Source organism: Bombina bombina, chromosome 11 (genome assembly GCF_027579735.1).
Source record: "Bombina bombina isolate aBomBom1 chromosome 11, aBomBom1.pri, whole genome shotgun sequence".
Lineage (NCBI taxonomy): Eukaryota > Metazoa > Chordata > Amphibia > Anura > Bombinatoridae > Bombina > Bombina bombina.
Window position 1 is genome coordinate 77,392,503 of NC_069509.1, and position 22,866 is coordinate 77,415,368.

A 22,866-nucleotide genomic window follows, 5' to 3' on the forward strand; every position below is an offset into this window, starting at 1 on the left:
CATAATTGTATCTAATAAACTGGTTTACTTACTTCATCCATTCTTCTTTAAGACAGATCAGGCACTGGTCAACCACATCCATAGACAGGTTCTCATTGATTAAAGCTGCTTCTATCTTGTTCAGAATAGAAAGTCCGACTATCAAAGAAAAAAAAAATGAAGCTCTCAAAAAAGGGATGTTTTAAAGGAACATTTAATGCACAAATTACATGCTTTAATTAGTTAAAGGGACATAATACCCAAATGTTGAAGCACTTGAAAGTGATGCAGAATCGCTTTAAAAAGCTGACTAGAAAATATCACCTGAACATCGCTATGTAAAAAAGGAGGTTATTTTACCTAAACATTTCTTCAGTGGTCACATCCCATTGTAAAGGGACTTTAAGCAGCCAATGACGATGCTAGTCCCAGGTCTTGCAAAAGAGCGTGCATTTGGTATGGGCAGGCACAGTCAGGTTATTTCCCTCCTCAGTTTAAGGAAGTTTATCATGAAATCTCACAAGATTTCAGTGAAATCTCACGAGATCACTGTAAAGCAAAGTGTGACATCAGCACTGATGAAGCTGATTGGCTTTTTTTTCAATGTACAGCTGACAGTAGAATACCTCCCAACATTTCAAAATTCAAGAGGGACACACACACACTATATAGCTTACACTTATACATGCAGATACACACTTATACATACAAATACACACACACAGTACATAGCAAACACACATACAGCTACACACACACACACTAGATAGCATACACTTATACATGCAGATGCACACTTATACATACAAATACACACACACAGTACATAGCAAACACACATACAGACACACACACACTACATAGCATACACTTATACATGCAGATACACACACACTACATAGCATACACTTATACATGCAGATACACACACACTACATAGCATACACTTATACATGCAGATACACACTACACAGTGTCAAGGTACATGTAAGGTTAATAAATATATATATACTTTAATCATATATTTTACGGTTAATAAATATATATATTTATTCAGATGTTTGGCTGGTCAGTGGAAAAAGATTCATTTCATTCAGAAAGACATTCCCACTGACACTAAAACATCTGCTCTAATCAACTTACAGTTTGAGACAGGATGAGTCATAAAAGATAATTTAAGAGGATAGATTGTCAGATAGGTGACACCACACAGTGTATGGAGACGAGGTGTCTGGAATACCCTCTTGAAGCTGGTCAAAATCATAGGGAAACAGTTTTTATGCACATAGGTGTTAGTTATCCCTAAACATCAAATACACGTCTGCATTGCTAGCTAAACAGAAAAACAGAATTTATGCTTACCTGATAAATTACTTTCTCCAATGGTGTGTCCGGTCCACGGTGTCATCCATTACTTGTGGGATATTCTCCTCCCCCACAGGGAAAGGCAAGGAGAGCACACAGCAAGAGCTGTCCATATAGTCCCCCCCCAGTCATTCGACCGACGGTTAGGAGAAAAAAAGGAGAAACTATAGTGTGCCGTGGTGACTGTAGTGTATAGAGAAAGAAATTCTTCAAACCTGATTAAAAAACCAGGGCGGGCCGTGGACCGGACACACCGTTGGAGAAAGTAATTTATCAGGTAAGCATAAATTCTGTTTTCTCCAACATTGGTGTGTCCAGTCCACGGTGTCATCCATTACTTGTGGGAACCAATACCAAAGCTTTAGGACACGGATGAAGGGAGGGAGCAAATCAGGTTACCTAAACAGAAGGCACCACGGCTTGCAAAACCTTTCTCCCAAAAATAGCCTCCGAAGAAGCAAAAGTATCAAATTTGTAGAATTTGGACAAAGTGTGCAGAGAAGACCAGGTCGCTGCCTTACATATCTGATCAACAGAAGCCTCGTTCTTGAAGGCCCATGTGGAAGCCACAGCCCTAGTAGAGTGAGCTGTGATTCGTTCAGGAGGCTGCCGTCCGGCAGTCTCGTAAGCCAATCGTATGATGCTTTTCAGCCAAAAGGAAAGAGAGGTAGCAGTAGCTTTTTTGACCTCTCCTCTTGCCAGAATAAACTACAAACAGAGAAGACGTTTGTCTGAAATCCTTTGTTGCTTCTAAATAGAACTTTAAAGCACGGACTACATCTAAATTGTGTAACAAGCGTTCCTTCTTTGAAACTGGATTCGGACACAAAGAAGGCACAACTATTTCCTGGTTAATATTCTTGTTGGAAACAACCTTTGGAAGGAAACCAGGTTTAGTACGCAAAACAACCTTATCTGAATGGAACACCAGATAGGGCGGATTACACTGCAGAGCAGATAATTCAGAAACTCTTCTAGCAGAAGAATAGCAACCAAAAACAGAACTTTCCAAGATAACAACTTGATATCTATGAAATGTAAGGGTTCAAACGGAACCCCTTGAAGAACTGAAAGAACCAAATTTAGACTCCAGGGAGGAGTCAAGGGTCTGTAAACAGGCTTGATCCTGACCAAAGCCTGAACAAAAGCTTGAACATCTGGCACAGCTGCCAGTCGTTTGTGTAACAAGACAGATAAAGCAGAAATCTGTCCTTTTAGAGAACTCGCTGATAATCCCTTATCCAAACCTTCTTGGAGAAAGGAAAGGATCCTAGGAATTTTAATCTTACTCCATGAGAATCCCTTGGATTCACACCAACAGATATATCTTTTCCATATTTTATGGTAATCTTTCTAGTCACAGGTTTTCTGGCTTGTACCAGAGAATCTATCACAGAATCCGAAAACCCACGCTTAGACCAAATCAAGCGTTCAATTTCCAAGCAGTCAGCTGGAGAGAAACTAGATTTGGATGTTCGAATGGACCTTGTACTAGAAGATCCTGTCTCAAAGGTAGCTTCCATGGTGGAGCCGATGACATATTCACCAGGTCTGCATACCAAGTCCTGCGTGGCCACGCAGGAGCTATCAAAATCACTGAGGCCTTCTCCTGTTTGATCCTGGCTACCAGCCTGGGAATGAGAAGGAACGGTGGAAACGCATAAGCTAGGTTGAAAGTCCAAGGCGCCACTAATGCATCCACTAGAGTCGCCTTGGGATCCCTGGATCTGGACCCGTAGCAAGGAACCTTGAAGTTCTGACGAGACGCCATCAGATCCATGTCTGGAATGCCCCATAATTGGGTCAACTGGGCAAACACCTCCGGGTGGAGTTCCCACTCCCCCGGATGAAAGGTCTGACGACTCAGATAATCCGCCTCCCAGTTTTCCACTCCTGGGATGTGGATCGCAGACAGGCGGTAGGAGTGATCCTCCGCCCATTTGATGATCTTGGTCACCTCTCTCATCGCCAGGGAACTCCTTGTTCCCCCCTGATGGTTGAAGTAAGCAACAGTCGTCATGTTGTCTGATTGGAATCTTATGAATCTGGCCTTTGCTAGTTGAGGCCAAGCCCGGAGAGCATTGAATATCGCTCTCAGTTCCAGGATGTTTATCGGGAGAAGAGACTCTTCCCGAGACCATAGACCCTGAGCTTTCAGGGAATCCCAGACCGCGCCCCAGCCTAATAGACTGGCGTCGGTCGTGACAATGACCCACTCTGGTCTGCGGAAGCTCATTCCCTGGGACAGGTGATCCTGAGTCAGCCACCAACGGAGTGAGTCTCTGGTCTTCTGATCTACTTGAATCACTGGAGACAAGTCTGTATAGTCCCCATTCCACTGTTTGAGCATGCACAGTTGTAATGGTCTTAGATGAATTCGCGCAAAAGGAACTATGTCCATTGCTGCAACCATCAACCCTACTACTTCCATGCACTGAGCTATGGAAGGCCGTAGAACAGAGTGAAGAACTTGACAAGCGTTTAGAAGCTTTGACTCTCTGACATCTGTCAGGAAAATCTTCATTTCTAAAGAATCTATTATTGTTCCCAAGAAAGGGACTCTTGTTGACGGAGACGGGGAACTTTTTTCTATGTTCACCTACCACCCGTGAGATCTGAGAAAGGCTAGAACAATGTCTGTGTGAGCCTTTGACACCACAAACTCCTCACCATCCCCGAGGAGATGCTACTTGTTCAGAGCGGCAAGGAGAATGACTGGGGGGGCGGAGCCTGGGAGCGACTATATGGACAGCTCTTGCTGTGTGCTCTCCTTGCCTTTCCCTGTGGGGGAGGAGAATATCCCACAAGTAATGGATGACACCGTGGACCGGACACACCAATGTTGGAGAAATATGTTGTATTGTGACTTTTACAACTACTCGTGGATTGACCCCATGCTATGTGGGTGGGGCAGTGAAGACCTTAGGAAACAAAAGACAAATGCTATGGTGTGAATTTAAAATTACTGAAAGCAGTGTGGGTTGAAGAATTAACATTTACAACCCCTGTATAACACAGATAAAAATAAATACATTTTTGCAAAGGGAACAATACTAGTTTCATATGTGTTTGGAATAATTCAAATAACCCATATATGTATATATATGAGACTGAGACATTTTATATTAAATTAATGATTGCTATGTTGAGTAATGACTACATTAAATACATATGAATGCTTGGATCATTTATAATAATTATTTCTATTTTTATTGCAGACAACCATTGGTCATTTGCATCAATCTATGCACTTAGAAAGAGGTGCACTAAACACCTCAGCCTCTGTGTTTTTAAGAATATGAATAGATATTTGTGAACCTAAAAAGAAATAATAAATGACACTTATTACTTTATTTCAGATGGAGTGCCTGCATGGGATACCTGAATCATGTCATATGATTATATACAAGATGGTTATGAAAGTTTAAACACGGCTCTGAAAACATATTAGATATATGAATGCCGTTAATTTCAGAAACAGGATACATTATTTTAATATAATATACTGTGTTTCATATCAAAATGATCAGAAAATTCATAAGATATAACTTATCCAAAACAAATATTGTGAATAGTTGTTGCAGTAAATTATGATAAAATGAATAACCATTTCATAGAAATACTGAATTAAGTGTAAAATGTTTAGAAATAGTGCTGCATGTATTGCTGTGTTGTGCTGTCTGCTGCCACCTAGTGTTATGATGCGAAATTGCAACCATGAGATGATTGGTTGTTGCAAGGATGCAGTTCCTTGACAACACACTTACCAAATAAACCAATCCATGTTCAGTTGCAAAGAACCAATCCGAGACAAGGTTTCAATTTGGGCGTTTCCAATTTCACAAGTGAGGAGAACCCATATAAAGTTATTGCAAGAGAGAGAGAGGGACAGATTCTGCTAAGCTAAATTGTAACTGGTTGCTGGGCGTGAAAAAGACCATTTTACTTTGGCAAAGCTGATCTACCACTTTCTCATTGATTGCGATATACACTTATTGGTGATCTGAGGTAAAATAATTCCTATTAAGGAATATTGGATATCAACTGCTCTTTATTTGGTAAGGTATACACAAGGTTATTGGTAAGATAAGTTATATGAATAGTCACTACAGTTAAATTATAATAAGCAGATTTAAGGAAATAGTTTATATTTCAAGTTAGCATTTCATAGCCTATGTATTGTTAAACTAATCCCAATCTTAAATTGTTTATCTATGCAAATATATAATAATAATTCAGAAGTCTATATTGTATTATTGTTTAAATTTGTATCTGGTAGATTAAGTAGTCTCATTGTAATATTTTAAATGCAGCTCTGAATGAAAGGTTGGTTTTAAAGATACATTTTTCTGGGTTTTATAAGAAGGATAGCCTATCTTAATAGTTGGTTCTAACGTATATAATATTGTGTCATATTCTGATATTGCAAATATATTTCAAAAATGTTCATGGATATTAACTAAATTAAAGAATTCAGATATTTATATTAATTGTATGGTTTCTAGTAGATGCATGTTGGTTAAGGGTTTCTATTTTTAAGGATAATTATTATTTGTATTGTGTTATAACCCTGCCATAAGCTGATATATTATTTGGAGAGCACTACTAAGATTTTCATAAATATACTGACAACAGCAAACACTTATACATGCAGATACACACATACACACTTATAGATACAGATAGACACACACACACACTACATCATATATGGGTATATGTAACTCATTGTATGGGGTCCTGGGGTTGGCAAGCACATTAGCTGGCAGTCTGAGGCTGCCACTGTTCGTTACCCTCGAGTTAGTACTGCTCATCGTATAAAACTGAAGGCATGCTAGTATCACTAGGGGTTAGAGGTCATCATTACCTGAGGTCAGAGGGTATACAGCCTTCCTACTCCTGCTTAACCCACACACCATTACTTTTGCACAAGGAATCTAACAGGTATCTAACCCTGGGAGAGAAAAGCCAGCTGCTTCTGAGAATGTGCATTTTTTTTTTAATGCATGGGGCAATGCGGGACAGATGGCTAGCAACCGGGACAGCCCCCTAAAATCGGGACTGTCGCGTGAAAAATCGGGACAGTTGGGGGGTATGCAGTAGCTGAAGGAAAACTGTTCACAGAGCACTTACTATTGTGAAATTGTGAGGTAAAATATCTTCCTTTTTTACAGAGAGATGTTCATGTGATTTTTTTTTGTCAGCTTTTTACAGTTATGCTGCATTACTTTCAAGTTATTAAGCATAAGGGTATTATGTCCCTTTAAAGAATATAATTTTTGCAATACTGATCAGAGTTAGCTATGTGTTTATTTAAACAGTCCTGCTCGGGCGCTGCAAGCATTGCAATTCCTCAGCAGGACACAATCAATGAGTCAACCAACAGTTTTCTGCTTGGGAGTTGCAATTCGTGCAGAAGACGTCTCTTTAATTTCCAGTTTACTTTCCTTACCAAGGATGGGACATGGCAGAGTAGTAAGTTCAAACAGACAGACACAGAGCTGGGAACACTTGCAGCTGTCTGACAAAGCCATCCTTGTAATTGCTACTATATATCCAAAGGACAGAGTGCTGCTGAAAGATCCCCAGTGACTGGTTACTGTGCCTTGTATTTTATGGATTTAAGTGTGTTTCCCATAAAGGGACAGTAGTCATAATTAGACATTCATAATTTAGACAGAGCATACAATGTTAAACAACTTTTCAATGGACTTCTATTATTTAATTTGCTTCCTTCTCTTGTTATACTTTGCTGAAAGGTTTAGCTAGGAAAGCTCAGGAGCAGCAAAGAACCTAGGTGGCTGCATATATATATATATATATATATATATATATATATACACACCGATTGTCATTGGCTCACCCAGGTGTTCAGTTAGAAAACATAATTTATGTAAGAATTTACCTGATAAATTCATTTCTTTCATATTGGCAAGAGTCCATGAGCTAGTGACGTATGGGATATACAATCCTACCAGGAGGGGCAAAGTTTCCCAAACCTCAAAATGCCTATAAATACACCCCTCACCACACCTACAGTTCAGTTTAATGAATAGCCAAGTAGTGGGGTGATAAAGAAAGGAGTAAAAACCATCAACAAAGTAATTTGCAAATAATTGTGCTTTATACAAAAAATAATAACCACCATAAAAGGGTGGGCCTCATGGACTCTTGCCAATATGAAAGAAATAGTGACGTATGGGATATCAATACCCAAGATGTGGAACTCCACGCAAGAGTCACTAGAGAGGGAGGGATAAAAAATAAAATACAGCCATTTTCCGCTGAAAAAATAATCCACAACCCAAATTATAAGTTTATTCTTTAATGACAAGAAAAACTTAAAACATCAGCAGAAGAATCAAACTGAAACAGCTGCCTGAAGAACTTTTCTACCAAAAACTGCTTCTGAAGAAGCAAATACATCAAAACAGTAGAATTTAGTAAATGTATGTAAAGAAGACCAAGTTGCTGCTTTGCAAATCTCATCAACTGAAGCTTCATTCTTAAAAGCCCCCGAAGTGGAGACTGATCTAGTAGAATGAGCTGAAATTCTCTGAGGCGGGGTCTTACCCGACTACAAATAAGCTTGATGAATCAAAAGCTTTAACCAAGAAGCCAAGGAAATAGCAGAAACCTTCTGACCTTTCCTAGGACCAGAAAATATAACAAATAGACTAGAAGTCTTCCTGAAATCTTTAGTAGCTTCAACATAATATTTCAAAGCTCTTACCACATCCAAATGTAAGGATCTTTCCAAAGAATTCTTAGGATTGGGACACAAGGAAGGGACAACAATTTCTCTACTAATGTTGTTAGAATTCACAACCTTAGGTAAAAAAATTGAAATGAAGTCCACAAAACCGCCTTATCCTGATGAAAAATCAGAAAAGGAGATTCACAAGAAAGAGCAGAAAGCTCAGAAACTCATCTAGCAGAAGAGATAGCCAAAAGGAACAACACTTTCCAAGAAAGTAGTTTAAATGTCCAAAGAATGCATAGGCTCAAATGGAGGAGCCTGTAACGCCTTCAAAACCAAATTAAGACTCCAAGGAGGAGAAATTGATTTAATGACAGGCTTAATAAGAACTAAAGCCTGTACAAAACAGTGAATATCAGGAAGTTTAGCAATCTTTCTGTGAAAATAAAACTGAAAGAGCAGAGATTTGTCCCTTCAAGGAACTTGCACACAAACCTTTATCCAAACCATCCTGAAGAAACTGTAACATTCTAGGAATTCTAAAAGAATGCCAAGAGAATTTATGAGAAGAACACCATGAAATGTAAGTCTTCCAAACTCAATAGCAAATCTTCCTAGAAACAGATTTACGAGCTTGTAACATAGTATTAATCACTGAGTCAGAGAAACCTCTATGACTTAGCACTAAGCGTTCAATTTCCATACCTTCAAATTTAATGATTTGAGGTCCTGATGGAAAAATGGACCTTGAGACAGTAGGTCCGGCCTTAACGGAAGTGGTCAAGGTTGGCAACTGGACATCCGAACAAGATCCGCATACCAAAACCTGTGTGGCCATGCTGGAGCCACCAGCAACACAAACGATTGTTCCATAATGATTTTGGAGATCACTCTTGGAAGAAGAACTAGAGGCGGGAAAATGTAAGCAGGATGATAACACCATGGAAGTGTCAGCGCATCCACTGCTTCCGCCTGAACATCCCTGGACCTGGACAGGTATCTGGGAAGTTTCTTGTTTAGATGAGAGGCCATCAGATCTATCTCTGGAAGACCCCACACATCTGAACAATCTGAGAAAACACATCTGGATGGAGAGACCACTCCCCTGGATGTAAAGTCTGACGGCTGAGATAATCCGCCTCTCAATTGTCTACACCTGGGATATGCACTACAGAGATTAGACAGGAGCTGGATTCCGCCCAAGCAAGTATCCGAGATACTTCTTTCATAGCTTGGGGACTGTGAGTTCCACCCTGATGATTGACATATGCTACAGTTGTGATATTGTCTGTCTGAAAGCAAATGAACGGTTCTCTCTTCAACAGAGGACAAAAGTGAAGAGCTCTGAGAATTGCACGGAGTTCTAAAATATTGATTGGTAATCTCGCCTCTTGAGATTTCCAAACCCCTTGTGCTGTCAGAGATCCCCAAACAGCTCCCCAACCTGAAAGACTTGCATCTGTAGTTATTACAGTCCAAGTTAGCCGAACAAAAGAAGCCCCTTGAACTAAAAGCTGGTGATTTAACCACCACGTCAGAAAGTGTCGAACATTGGGATTTAAGGATATTAATTGTGATATCTTTGTATAATCCCTGCACCATTGATTCAGCATACAAAGCTGGAGAGGTCTCATGTGAAAACGAGCAAAAGGAATCGCGTCCGATGCTGCAGTCATGAGGCCTAAAACTTCCATGCACATAGCCACTGAAGGGAATGACTGAGACTGAAGGTGCCGACAGGCTGCAACCAATTTCAAACGTCTCTTGTCTGTTAGAGACAGAGTCATGGACACTGAATCTATCTGGAAACCTAAAAAGGTGACCCTTGTCTGAGGAATCAAGAAACTTTTTGGTAAATTGATCCTCCAACCATGTTTTTGAAGAAACAACACTAGTTGATTCGTGTAAGATTCTGCAGAACGTAAAGACTGAGCTAGTGCCAAGATATCGTCCAAATAAGGAAACACCGCAATACCCTGTTCTCTAATTACAGAGAGTATGGCACCTAGAACATTTGAAAATATTATTGGAGCTGTTGCTAGGCCAAATGGAAGAGCAACAAATTGGTAATGCTTGTCTAGAAAAGAAAATCTCAGGAACTGATAATGTTCTGGATGAATCGGAATATGAAGGTATGCATCCTGCAAGTCTATTGTAGACATATAATGTTCTTGCTGAACAAAAGGCAGAATAGTCCTTATAGTCACCATCTTGAAAGTTGGTACTTTTACTGGATTTGCTGGGATGTGTGAGAGAAAAAATCTTCTCACAGGAGGTCTTACTCTGAATCCTATTCGATACCCTTGAGATACAATGCTCTGAATCCATTGATTTTGGACAGAATTTATCCAAATATCCTTGAAAAACCTTAATCTGCCCCCTACCAGCTGAGCTGGAATGAGGACCGCACCTTCATGCGGATTTAGGGGCTGACTTTGGTTTCTTAAATGACTTGGATTTATTCCAATTTGAGGAAGGCTTCCAATTGGAAACAGATTCCTTGGGGGAAGGATTAGATTTTTGTTCCTTATTCTGACGAAAGGAACGAAAACGATTAGAAGCCTTAGATTTACCCTTAGGTTTTTTATCCTGATGCAAAAAAACTCCCTTTATTTTTCAAGATACGATGAGTCCACGGATTTCATCCTTACTTGTGGGATATTCACCTCCTGGTCAGCAGGAGGAGGCAAAGAGCACCACAGCAGAGCTGTATAAATAGCTCCTCCCTTCCCTCCCAACCCAGTCATTCTCTTTGCCTGTGTTAGTTAGATAGGATATGGCAAAGTGAGGTGTTAGTAAAGATTCTTCAATCAAGTGTTTATTATTTTTAAAGTAGTGCCAGTGAGTGCTACTTTGTTCTAGGGTGTAGCCTAGACCTTTTTAGCCTCTACAGTAGAGCAATTGGTGGCTTTAAAGCAATAGGAACTGGTGGGACATAATTCTCACTGCGCCTCCTATACATATTTGCTGCCCTAATATAGATAGCCTAAGCACTTTTAACTCAGGCTGATCTTAGTCCACAGGGCTATGGGAGGGAGAGGACCTCTGAAAACCTGCTGGACTGCCATGCTGTCGCACAGCTTTCAAGGTAAGTGCTGCCTTTTTATTTCTGGGGACATCTTTCTCTCAGAAGGACGTGAGCACTATATTATATACTATCACATACAAGGGCTAAGATAAAGTTGGGCTCCTTATTGTGGTTATACAGATGGCTGAAATCAGTGTCATTTTACTCCTGGCGGTTTTAACATTAAATATGCCGACCGGGAGATGGTTAACCTTGCATACTTTCACATGTCCAGGGTTACTATAAAAATTGGGCTCTTTTATGTGAGGGGATCTCTTTTTGAGAGAGCACTATGTTGTGCAGACACTGGGGGCTGGAAGTCTGTGTTATTTTCCTACCGGAGGTTTTAACATAAGTTATGCCGACCGGGAGACGGCTAACTTTTATTTTCTGGGCTGTCTGTCATGCGGTAGCATACTCAGCTATTCTTTTAGGCCCTTAGTTATATCCCCCGGTACCAGATCTATAAGATCTTAATGGCGATCGGGAGATTGATGCGGGAACGCCCACGATGGGCGGAGTTTTCTTCCCGCCGTTTTTCTGCGCCCTCTCCTCCATCTTTGGCCGCAGTTCAGTCAGCGTGCCGGGAGTTGGAGTGCTGTCACGCCCACGAGGGGCAGAGCTCTAGGAGCATTTGTCAGCTGCGCTCGCTACCTCCATTAAGATATCGGAAGGTAGAGCGTGTAAACAGCTATATAGTACTCAGGGCAGGACTTATAAACATCAGGGGGGCAGACGTGTTTAAAGGTTTTGATGGCTATTCTGTTAACTTAGTCACTGGGACACCTTCAGCACAATAGCTGAAGTTCAGTAGGTCCAGAACTGTTTTAATTATGTGTCAGTTTGTAAAGCACACAATGACCTCAATGTGGTGTTTACACTTTATAAGAGTAAGAGGCTGGTTATTTGTTAATTCATCCTTTGTGACGTAGGATGGTACAAAGACATACAAAACGGAGTTACTTTAAGATTTAAAGAGACAGTAACGGTTTTGTTCTGTGTACATTTTTATAAATGCATTTCAGCTGTTTATTTGTTTCTTCCTCCCTTGTGTCTGAGGATGAAGCAAACGCATGCGAGAATAGAGTTCCTTTGCCGCTTTTAGGGTACAGTATTGTTTTCCTAAGTGAAGATTTTATTAATTCAAATTTATTTTTTCTGTTTGAGTTTACTCCCTCTATGGTGATTGCTGTTTGGGAGTCTGTTAGCAATGGCCACATATTTCTCCTATAGTTTTCAGTCGAAATTATATGGCCCACATGCAGTGCCCTGCGTTTCTTCACACTCTATTCTTTACTTTTCCGCGAGGGACAAGCAATTGCTAGAGGAATTGCTATTCTAAGGGGTTCTCCATGTTGCTGTGAATTTCAGTTTTAGAAGGAATGGTACCTTAGGCATTCCCTATGTTTTCAAGACTGTTTCCCATAGCCGACTCAGCTAAGGAGGCTGGACGTCATTCCTTGGGGGGAAGGAGTAGTTGTAAATATCACTACGAGAAGTTCTATACCCTTAGAGGATAGTCCTATGGAATGGGTCATACACCAGGAAACCATCTGTGTACTTTGTACTTTGCTATAGTCAGTAGCTTTCCTGGATAAAATCCAGGATTGGATAAAGGTTTTCATATTGGTTAATTCCTTTATTCAATTTATCCCTGCCAGTTATCAAGCTGGGAGCTTAGGTGGTTCTGTTCCGGCTCTTGGGACCTTATGGTTAGAGCCTTGTTTTACGGATATATGTTCTAAACCTAAGATTTTGGCGATTCCTGGCCAGGAGCCATCTTTGATGGGACTTGGCTGGACGACAATTTAAAAAAAATAAAAAAAAAATACAGAAACGACATAGACTGCTGTTGACTCACAGACAGTATGATGTCCATGTCCCGATCCAGAATTAAAGGATCTTATAGGGGGCTGACTCTCCGTTTTTTTGCTCAAATGTTTTTCTCTCAGAGGCAGTTTCTGTTTTCAGACTTTTCTGAAGATCAGACGATAGGAGGGACGTCTTTACACTGCGTAGGAGACTTCTCAGACCTGGGAGTGATTGTTCCAGTTCTAATACTGGTACAGTTTCTGATCGGGTTGTGGTTTTCGTAAACCAGAAATCCTCAGACCATTTTTTTAAGAAGGGTATTGTTCTTCAGGATGGAAACTTTTATTTTGTTCCCTTCCTCCTTTACTCCTAGAGGGTCAATTTATGACAACAGTGTATTCTAGCACAAGTGCCTTCATGTGCTGTTCTCGAGAATAGTCTCAAGTTTTAGGGTTTGCCTTTCCTGGACAAACACTTCCTGTTCGTGGTCCTTCGGTCTTACCATAGTTCCAAGTTCTTACGGAGACTCAGGGATTGCTATTGGCGGTGCTTCAGTTACGGGACTTTAAAATGGCGCCCTAGCTGACTGATATCCTGGTTCCAGCGTTCTTCTTGCAGCAAGCAGGGTTTACACGGATATGGTGTTATACTTCCCATGATCTCACGGGTGGAAGGTGTCTTTGGGAAAGTGTTCCTTAGTCCCAAGCACTTGGGTAGTTTTCTTAGGATTCATGACTAATTCCATATCAATGAAGATTTTTCTGACTGTGGTCAGGAAATTAAGTCCTCTCAATTTGAGCCTAGTCCTTCAGTCCACTTCTCGGCATTCAGTGGCTTAGTACATAGGAGTATTCGGACTGATGGTGACGACAACGGACAATAGCCGGACAGATAACTCGGCATGCGCTGTGGCTGCACTCTGTAACAACCCAAGGGTTGCAGGTTCAATTTCCGGTGAGGTCTACTCTACCTTTCATTTTTCTGAGGTTGATCAACTGAGTAGTGTCTTGTGTTCCTTTAACTTCCGTTTGTTAGTTTAACTTCAGGCCTATGTAGTTAAGCATACTCAGGCACTGGAACGGAGACTATGCAGATTTGTCTCCTCTATTTGTCTCTGGATCACCTATTCAGGGGAACATGATTTAGCAGAGTATGGACTCAGGCGGAGTCTGTTCTTTTTCTAAGACTTCCTGGATCTGAGAGCATGCTCAAGGCTCTGCTTATCTGGCCTCAGTTGGTTTCGGCCCAGTTTCATCCTTTTTCAGACGAACGATATGTCAGCGACAGGGAGGAACAAGGTGTTCCTTAACCATGGCTGAGGTGGAAAATATTATATAGTGGATGGAGGCTCATTCTTGCTATCTGTCAGCGCTCCATATCCCAAGGGTGGACACTTGGGAAACGGATTTTCTGAAGTAGACAGTCTTTCTTCTGGGAGAGTGGAGAACTCCATCCGGGAGTATTCTCCAACCTGATTTTCAAATGGGGTCGGATGGATTTGGATCTCATGGCCTCTTGTTAGAATGCCAGGTTTCTGGGGTACGGGTCCAGGTCCTGGGCCCAGTCTGAGCTGATACATTGGCAGTTCCTTGGTCCTTCAGCCTAGTATATCTATTTTCCCCGTTTGCGCTTCTTTTCCGGGTAATTGCTTGAATCAAATCAGAAAGGTCATCAGTGATCCTCATCGCTCCTGCGTGGCCTTGCAGGATTTGGTATGCCGATCTGGTGGACATGTCATCCCTGCCACCTTGGAAGCTTCCTTTAAGGACGGACCTTTTCATTCAGAGACCCTTCCTTCTCCCGAAGCTGGTTTCTCTGCAACTGACTGCTTGGGGATTGAACACTTAATCTTATCCAAGCGGGGTTTCTTTGATTCGGTCATAGATACCTTAATTCAGGCACATAAACCTGTAACTAGAACGATTTGCCATAAGTTATGGCGAATATATCTTTATTGGTGTGAATCCATTGAATACTCATGGAGTGGAGTTAGGATTCCCAGGATTTTGTCTTTTCTCCAAGTAGGATTGGAAAGGGGTTTCTCAGCGAGTTCCCTAAAGGGGCAGATTTCTGCTTTATCTTTTTGTTGCAACTTGCACATGTGTCTGGCAGATGTACCAGATGTTCAATCTTTTTGTCAGGCTTTGACTAGAATCAGGCCTGTGTTTAATCCGATTGCTCCTCCTTGGAGTTTGAGTTTCGTTCTTATAGTTCTTCGAGGGGTTCCGTTTGAACCTATGCATTCCATACAAATTCAGTTTTTATCTTGGAAAGTTTTGTTTCTTGTTGCCATTTCTTCTGCTAGAATAGTGTCTGAGCTTTCAGCATTACAATATAATTCTCTTTACCTTATTTTTCATCGGATAAGGTGGTTTTCCGTTCTAAACTGGTTTTCTTCCTAAAGTTGTTTCAGACAAGAACATTAATCAGGAGATTGTTGTTCCTTCTTTGTGTCCTATTCCTTCTTCTCAGAAGGAACGCCTGCTACACAATTTAGACGTAGTCCGTGCTTTAAAGTCTACTTACAAGCGACTAAGGATTTTTGTCAATCATCTTCTTTGTTTCTCATTTTTTCAGGGAAATATAGGGGTCAGAAAGCTACAGCTACCTCTCTTTCTTTTTGGCTGAAGAGTATCATCCGGTTTGCATATGAGACTGCTGGACAGCAGCCTCCTGAAAGAATTACGGCTCATTCCACTAGGGCTGTTGCTTCCTCATGGGCATTAAAAAATGTTGCTTCTGTTGCACAGATTTGCAAGGCTGCAACTTGGTTTTCTCTTCACACTTTTCCTAAATTTTTCAAATTTGTTACCTTTTCGCTTCGACTGAGGCTGTTTTGGGAAAAAGGTTATTCAAGCAGTGGTGCCTTCCGTTTAGGTTCCCTGTCTTGTCCCTCCGGTTTCATCCGTGTACTATAGCTTTGGTATTGTATCCCACAAGTAATGATGAAATCTGTGGACTCATCGTATCTTGAAAAAGAAAAGGAAATTTATGCTTACCTGATTAATGTATTTCTTTTTCAATACGATGAGTCCACGGCCAGCCCTGTTCTAATAAGACAGGTTATTAAATTTTTGTTAAAACTTCAGACACCTTTGCACCTTGGCTTTTCCTTTCTCTTCCTAACTTCAGTTGAATGACTGGGTTGGGAGGGAAGGGAGGAGCTATTTATACAGCTCTGCTGTGGTGCTCTTTGCCTCCTCCTGCTGACCAGGAGGTGAATATCCCACAAGTAAGGATGAAATCCGTGGACTCATCGTATCGAAAAAGAAATACATTTATCAGGTAAGCATAAATTTCCTTTTCCCCCAGTAACAGTTGAAATAATAGAATCCAACTGAGAACCAAATAAATTATTACCTTGGAAAGAAAGAGATAGTACTCTAGATTTAGATGTCATATCAGCATTCAAAGATTTAAGCCACAAAGCTCTTCTAGCTAAAATAGCTAATGACATGGATCTAACATCAATTTTGATTATATCAAAAATGGCATCACAAATAAAATGATTAGCATATTGCAGTAAGCGAACAATGCTAGATGTGTCAGAATCCAATTCTTGTTGCGCTAAATTTTCCAACCAAAAAGTTGATGCAGCCGCAACATCAGCAAAAGAAATTGCAGGCCTGAGAAGATGACCTGAATATAAATAGGCTTTCCTTAGATAAGATTAAAGCTTCCTATCTAAAGGATCCTTAAAGGAAGTACTATCTTCCATAGGAATAGTGGTACGTTTAGCAAGAGTAGAAATAGCCCCATCAACTTTAGGGACCTTTTCCCAAAATTCTATAGAAATTGCTGGTAAAGGATATAATTTTTTAAACCTTGAAGAAAGAATAAAAGAAGTACCTGGCTTATTCCATTCCTTAGAAATCATGTAAGAAATAGCATCAGGAATAGGAAAAACCTCTGGAGTAACCACAGGAGGTTTAAAAACAGCATTTAAACGTTTACTAGACTTAACGTCAAGAGGACTGGTTTCCTCAATATCCAAAGTAATTAACACTTATTTTAATAAAGAACGAATATACTCTATTTTAAATAAATAAGTAGATTTGTCAGTGTAAATATGAGGAAGGATCTTCTGTATCAGATAGATCCTCATCAGAGGAGGATAAATCATTATGTTGTCGGTCATTTGAAATTTCATCAACTGAGTGAGAAGATTTAAAAGACCTTTTACGTTTATTAGAAGGCGGAAATACAGACAAAGCCTTCTGAATAGCATCAGTAACAAACTCTTTAAAATGCATAGGTATATCATGTACATTAGAAGTTGAAGGAACTGCAACTGGCAATGTACTATTACTGATGGACACGTTTTCTGCATGTAAAAGTTTATCATGACAACTATTACAAATGACATTCGGAGATATAATTTCCACAAGTTTACAACAAATGCACTTAGCTTTGGTAAAACTTATATCAGGCAGCAGAGTTCCAACAGATACTTCTGAGACAGGATCAGATTGAGACATCTTGCAAAATGTAAAAGAAAAAACAACATATAAAGCAAAATTATCAATTTCCTTATATGACAGTTTCAGGAATGGGAAAAAAAATGCAAAAAGCATAGCCCTCTGACATAGAGAAAGGCAAGAGGCAAATAGCAATGGGGTATTAAATTAATGAAAAATTTGGCGCCAAGTATGACGCACAACGTAACTGAAATTTTTTTGGCGCCAACAATATCCGGAAATGACACACTTGTGTCACTAACGACGCAACCGTGTGTAAGGACCCGGTGTCAACTACGACGCCGGAAATGATGAACTTGCGTCAACGGACGTACTTTTCGCGCCAATAAATTCTCGCACCAAAAATTACGCAATAAAGTCTAGCATTTGGCGCACCCGCGGGCCTAGAACTACCCACAATTTGCAAGAAAAAATATAGTCAATTTGAAAAAAAGACTAAAAACCCCAAGTAAGAAAAATATTTCTCAATATGTTTATTTTCCCTAAAAATGAAACTGACAGTCTGCACAAGGAAATGCATGAACCTGACTCATGGCAAATATAAGTACAATACATATATTTAGAACTTTATATAAGTGTATAAAGTGCCAAACCATAGTTGGGGTGTCTTAAGTAATAAAAAATATACTTACCGAAAGACACCCATCCACATATAGCAGATAGCCAAACCAGTACTGAAACAGTTATCAGTAGAGGTAATGGTATATGAGAGTATATCGTCAATCTGAAAAGGGAGGTAGGAGATGAATCTCTACGACCGATAACAGAGAACCTATGAAATAGATCTCCGTGAGGAAAACCATTGCATTCAATAGGTGATACTCCCTTAACATCCCTCTGACATTCGCTGTACTCTGAGAGGAATCGGGCTTCAAAATGCTGAGAAGCGCATGTCAACGTAGAAATCTTAGCACAAACTTACTTCACCACCTCCATAGGAGGCAAAGTTTGTAAAACTGAATTGTGGGTGTGGGCATTTTAAGGTTTGGGAAACTTTGCCCCTCCTGGTAGGATTGTATATCCCATACGTCACTAGCTCATGGACTCTTGCCAATTACATGAGAGAAACCAGTAGTGCATTGCTGCTCCTTCAACAAATGATACCAAGAGAATGAAGCAAATTTGAGAATAGAAGTAAACTGGAAAGTCGTATGTTCCACCTAAATCATGAAAAAAAAATGTTTTTTTGGTTTTCATACCCCTATAAAGTGATGGTAAATCCTAGTGTTTGTGAAATGCTAGGATTTACCAGTGGAACAAATAAAGGGGACTTTCAGTCACAAACTATAAAATACTTCATGCTGAAAGCTCCTTTATTTGTTTGCCGCACTGAGCTCCTCAGGCAGCCCACGGCAGAGTGCTATTTTGCTGAGAGGTGACGTTTCCACCTCTTAGCAAATAGCCGTGCAGGCCAGATGGTGCCAAGTATTTTATACTTCATGAAAGAAAGACCCCTTTATTTTTTCCAATAGTAAATCCTAGCGTTTCACAAACACAAGGATTTACCATCACTTTGTTAAATGTTTAAATAAAAGATACTAGGTTCCTGTACATTCCTTGATTATCATATTTTCCTGGTGCCTGGCAGGGCCATTTGAACTTGCCTTTTTAAATAGAGCAATATTCAGCAATACACACGTAAGGGACATTTTGTCAAGTGAAGGTAATACAATGTTGCACTATATAATCTTTTTCTGAGGAATCATTTAAATTGCTGCATTTATTGTAACATTTGTATAGGCTTTATTGTTGTTCTATTAGCACATTTAGTATATAATATATATACCTCACAGCATGTACAGACGTTTTCTGAAGTCACGTTCTGGTAACATAAACTATATAAAGATAATTTATCAGTAAGACATTATTATTGAGGTCTGTTGGAGGGTCATGTTATTCATGTTTAACCGGCTTCTGATACTTGTCTGTTCTGTAAAAAAGATAACTTACCCCGGTCAGTTACGACAGGACCTCCACTGGCCACCTCAAATTCATACTTGCTGAGTGGCTCATCATCCACAAACAAGACTGGATACAGGTTGGAACGAGGTGCCGTTCGGAAATCTACCATAACTGCAAATTCTATGGAAAAATCAGAGAATTACTATGTTATCACGGTAGTCCCAAGTCTTGCCACATGATCTGTAAGCTCAGGAGTGGTAAAACCTTGGCAGACTTGCCCAAGATGGCACACACATAATCCGGCATGCACAGTTGTCCTGCATTAGCCTGATACTGCCAGCAGCTAGCAGAATACTGCCTGGAAGATCATTGTTTAGCTTTTTAGTAGCTAGGACATAAGTTCTCAAAAAGGTTCACCACCCATAGTCTTGACTGGAGCAGACATTTTGCATAAGTATATAGAAAGTACCGTGTGGCTAACAACAAGCAGAAAGGAAGGGAAAAGACTCTGAAAAATACAGCCAAGGACATAAAATCTTCTAGATTTAAATTATCTTTATTAAATTTAGTGTCAATATCTAATCAAAAACATATAGAAAAGACAACGAAAAGAAAACAAAGACTAAGAAAGCCGCAAAATAGTAGTAAAAGATAGAGGAATAACATAGAAAATCACAACTCCTGAGGGCCAATATACAATCTTATGTGTATACAATAAGTATTGTGCACAATATTGTGAGAACTTTCATATTAAATGATAATCTTACAATGTAACAATTATATAATTAAATTAATAGATAATTAAACAAAATTCAGTCAATTACAGTCTCGTGTTAAATGGTATTTTAGGTGCTGAACTATAGAATAAGCTCTAAAGTGAACTTTCAAAAAGAAACAACTGTAGAAAGCAAAACGTGACTCAAACTGTAATAGAACAAATCTGATAAATGATCATAGGTGCCCTTATGTGTTGGCCAGTAGTGACATAACTCATCTAGTGTGTGGGAGTTGGCTGTTGCAGGAAATTGAGTATGACTTTTCTAAATATGAAAAGCACAATAAACTAAGTAGGGGCACCCTACTGAATCTTCCATACAATATGTCTTATGTAAACTAACGTTAGCCTATAAAATTGCTTTTATGAGCTGTAATGATAAAAATATTTTAGAACCCCGCCCCCTACTAATTTACTAAAGGAGTTACACGTCTCCATTAATTTATAACTCAAAAGTTTATGAGGATTTTGATATCTCAAAGAGAATTAGACAAGATTCAAGTAAATGATATGACCTTTAAGGAATTGCAAACAAATGTGAAATGATGTAAACAACCTTAAGACCCTAACAGGAACATGGGTTGTTATGAAAAGCTTCGGACCGGCTTCTGTTTCTTCTTTGTTGTATGACTTTATTTTGGTAGTGGCTAGTGGAGTGCCATTAATCAGATGCCTAAGTTTATTTTGTGACTGCGCCATTGGCACATACTTAGGAAGCGTATGAGTGGGGGAGACACATTCGGGATCGATGCTGTTACACACTCCAACATAACGGGGGAAAAGCCACACCTGGAAATGTTTAGGATCCTCTCTAAGAGGACCAAAGTTTCAGAGACGAACAGTAGTTGTACCCTACCTAAGATTGTTGTCCGACGCAGGAGTGAAAAACAGTGAGTTAGAGAAGAAGAGGGAGTTGATGCCGCAGCTCTTGCTTAACACTAACATACCCGGTGGAATCGGAGGTAAAACTGAGGTGTCTCAATGACAGAAGGACTTTTTCAGTCCACTGTCACAAGTCTGGTTAAGGCAGTATCAGTGTGAGCAGAACCTGAATCAGGTCCTCCTGTTGATAGACCACCCACAAAATTATATAATTGTACCCATATAAAGCATTTTATGCTTCAGGGCTAGTCAAAAAACTCACCTAGAAACTGGTTGAGAACAATATATTATACTATTATTATATTGTAATATTATAAACACCATAAGGGTAAACTAGTTTGAATATTATTAGGAAACATCTAAATAACTAAATGCTTTAAGTTCTTATAATGTGAGACTCACCTGATGTCTGTACGTGAGGAGGGATCTCTGCCTGAGAACTCAGCCCAAGAAAATTGCACCTATAGGCATCTTCATACTGCTCACTGTATAGAATCACCCGAACACAGCCTACTGGCAACATGGCCTAGTGGGGACACAGGATAGCAAATGACTATGACTATAAATGAAAAGACATAAATACCTCTGTATAAAACATGACATATTAGCTGAGTACATACCTGGAGCACATCAAATGCAGACTCGATTAGCTCCTTATCCTGCCCTTTCCAGATAACTTGGTTTCCCATCAGAACATGCCAGGCCAGCATGCGAAATGCAGAGGCACCCAATACCTACAAATAACCAATTTTCAAAGATTTACAATAAAAAAAAATATATGCAAAACGTATCATCATGGTCAGTCAGTAGGACTACAGAGGAAGTACACAATACTTGTCCCGTAGACATTTAAGGTCCTATCACAAGAGCTTACAAGTTAGAGGAGAGGATTTTATGTGCGAAACAAAAGAGACAGTAAAGAGAATGACTGGGTGTTTGTGCTTTAATGGAGTTTAAGACAGATGGATACAGTTTAAGGGTTTGCGTTATTAAAGGGACATAAAAATACAAAAAGAAAATGCTCAAATATGTAATCGCATGATATTACTGCTCTAATGCTTGTTTTAACTATGTGTTTGACCCATGCAAAGAGGTTAAAGTAAACTACAGAACAATGCACTGCTAGGAGATAGTTGGTGATTGGTGACTACATACATATTCCACTTGTCATTGGCTTGCCAGATGTGCTCAGCTAGGTTCCAATAGTACATTGCTGCTTGGCGGAAGCTGACTTTAAAGGAACATAAAACCAAAACATTTTCTCTTTCATAACTTTCTAGATTACTTCTATTATCAAAATTACTTCATGTTCTTGTTATCCTTTGTTGAAAAGCAGGCAGGTAGGTTCAGTAGTGTACAAGAAAAACACACTAACAGCGGCAATCTCCCAATCGATCACTTATTTATTTAGTTGGAGTACATTTATTATCTCCTATTATAATTGTATCCTGTATTTGGGAGTGGTGCTTGCATCCATCAGTTACTAGAAGGATTGATTTGGAAAGAATCCCCAAAAAAGAGATGCAAATTGTAGCACTCTGTGCCCAGACTTATTAGAGGCTGAGTAAAGGTTAAAACATAACTTTTATTAAAATAAATTGCTACAAATGGGAATGTGAGTTAAAGTTATGTTTTAACCTTTACCTAGCCTCTAATAAGTGCTAAAATTTGCATCTCTTTTTTGGGATTCTTTCCAAATCAATCCTTCTAAGTTCAGGAGTGTGCACGTGTCTGCACTTTTGCAACAATGTTATACATTAGCAAGAGCACTAGATCGCAGCACTATTTCCTGTCATGTAGGGATTCAGACATGTGTGAGCTGCCTATTGAGATATCTCTTCAACAAACAATAACATGAGAACAAAACAAATTTGATAATAGAAGTAAATTGGAAACATTTTTAAAA

General features: G+C 39.7%; 1 protein-coding gene across 2 annotated transcripts in view; it reads right to left on the reverse strand.

Moving 5' to 3' along the window:
* Positions 1-22,866, reverse strand: part of LOC128642290 (folliculin) — an 84,086-nt gene that overhangs the window by 8,582 nt on the left and 52,638 nt on the right. For both annotated transcript variants that reach the window (XM_053695007.1, XM_053695006.1), the window contains exons 8-11: positions 21,581-21,694; positions 21,363-21,486; positions 19,352-19,483; positions 33-138 (exon numbers count right to left, since the gene is read on the reverse strand). In XM_053695007.1, the coding sequence (XP_053550982.1) occupies positions 33-138; positions 19,352-19,483; positions 21,363-21,486; positions 21,581-21,694 (476 nt within the window). The remainder of the gene's footprint in view (positions 1-32; positions 139-19,351; positions 19,484-21,362; positions 21,487-21,580; positions 21,695-22,866) is intronic.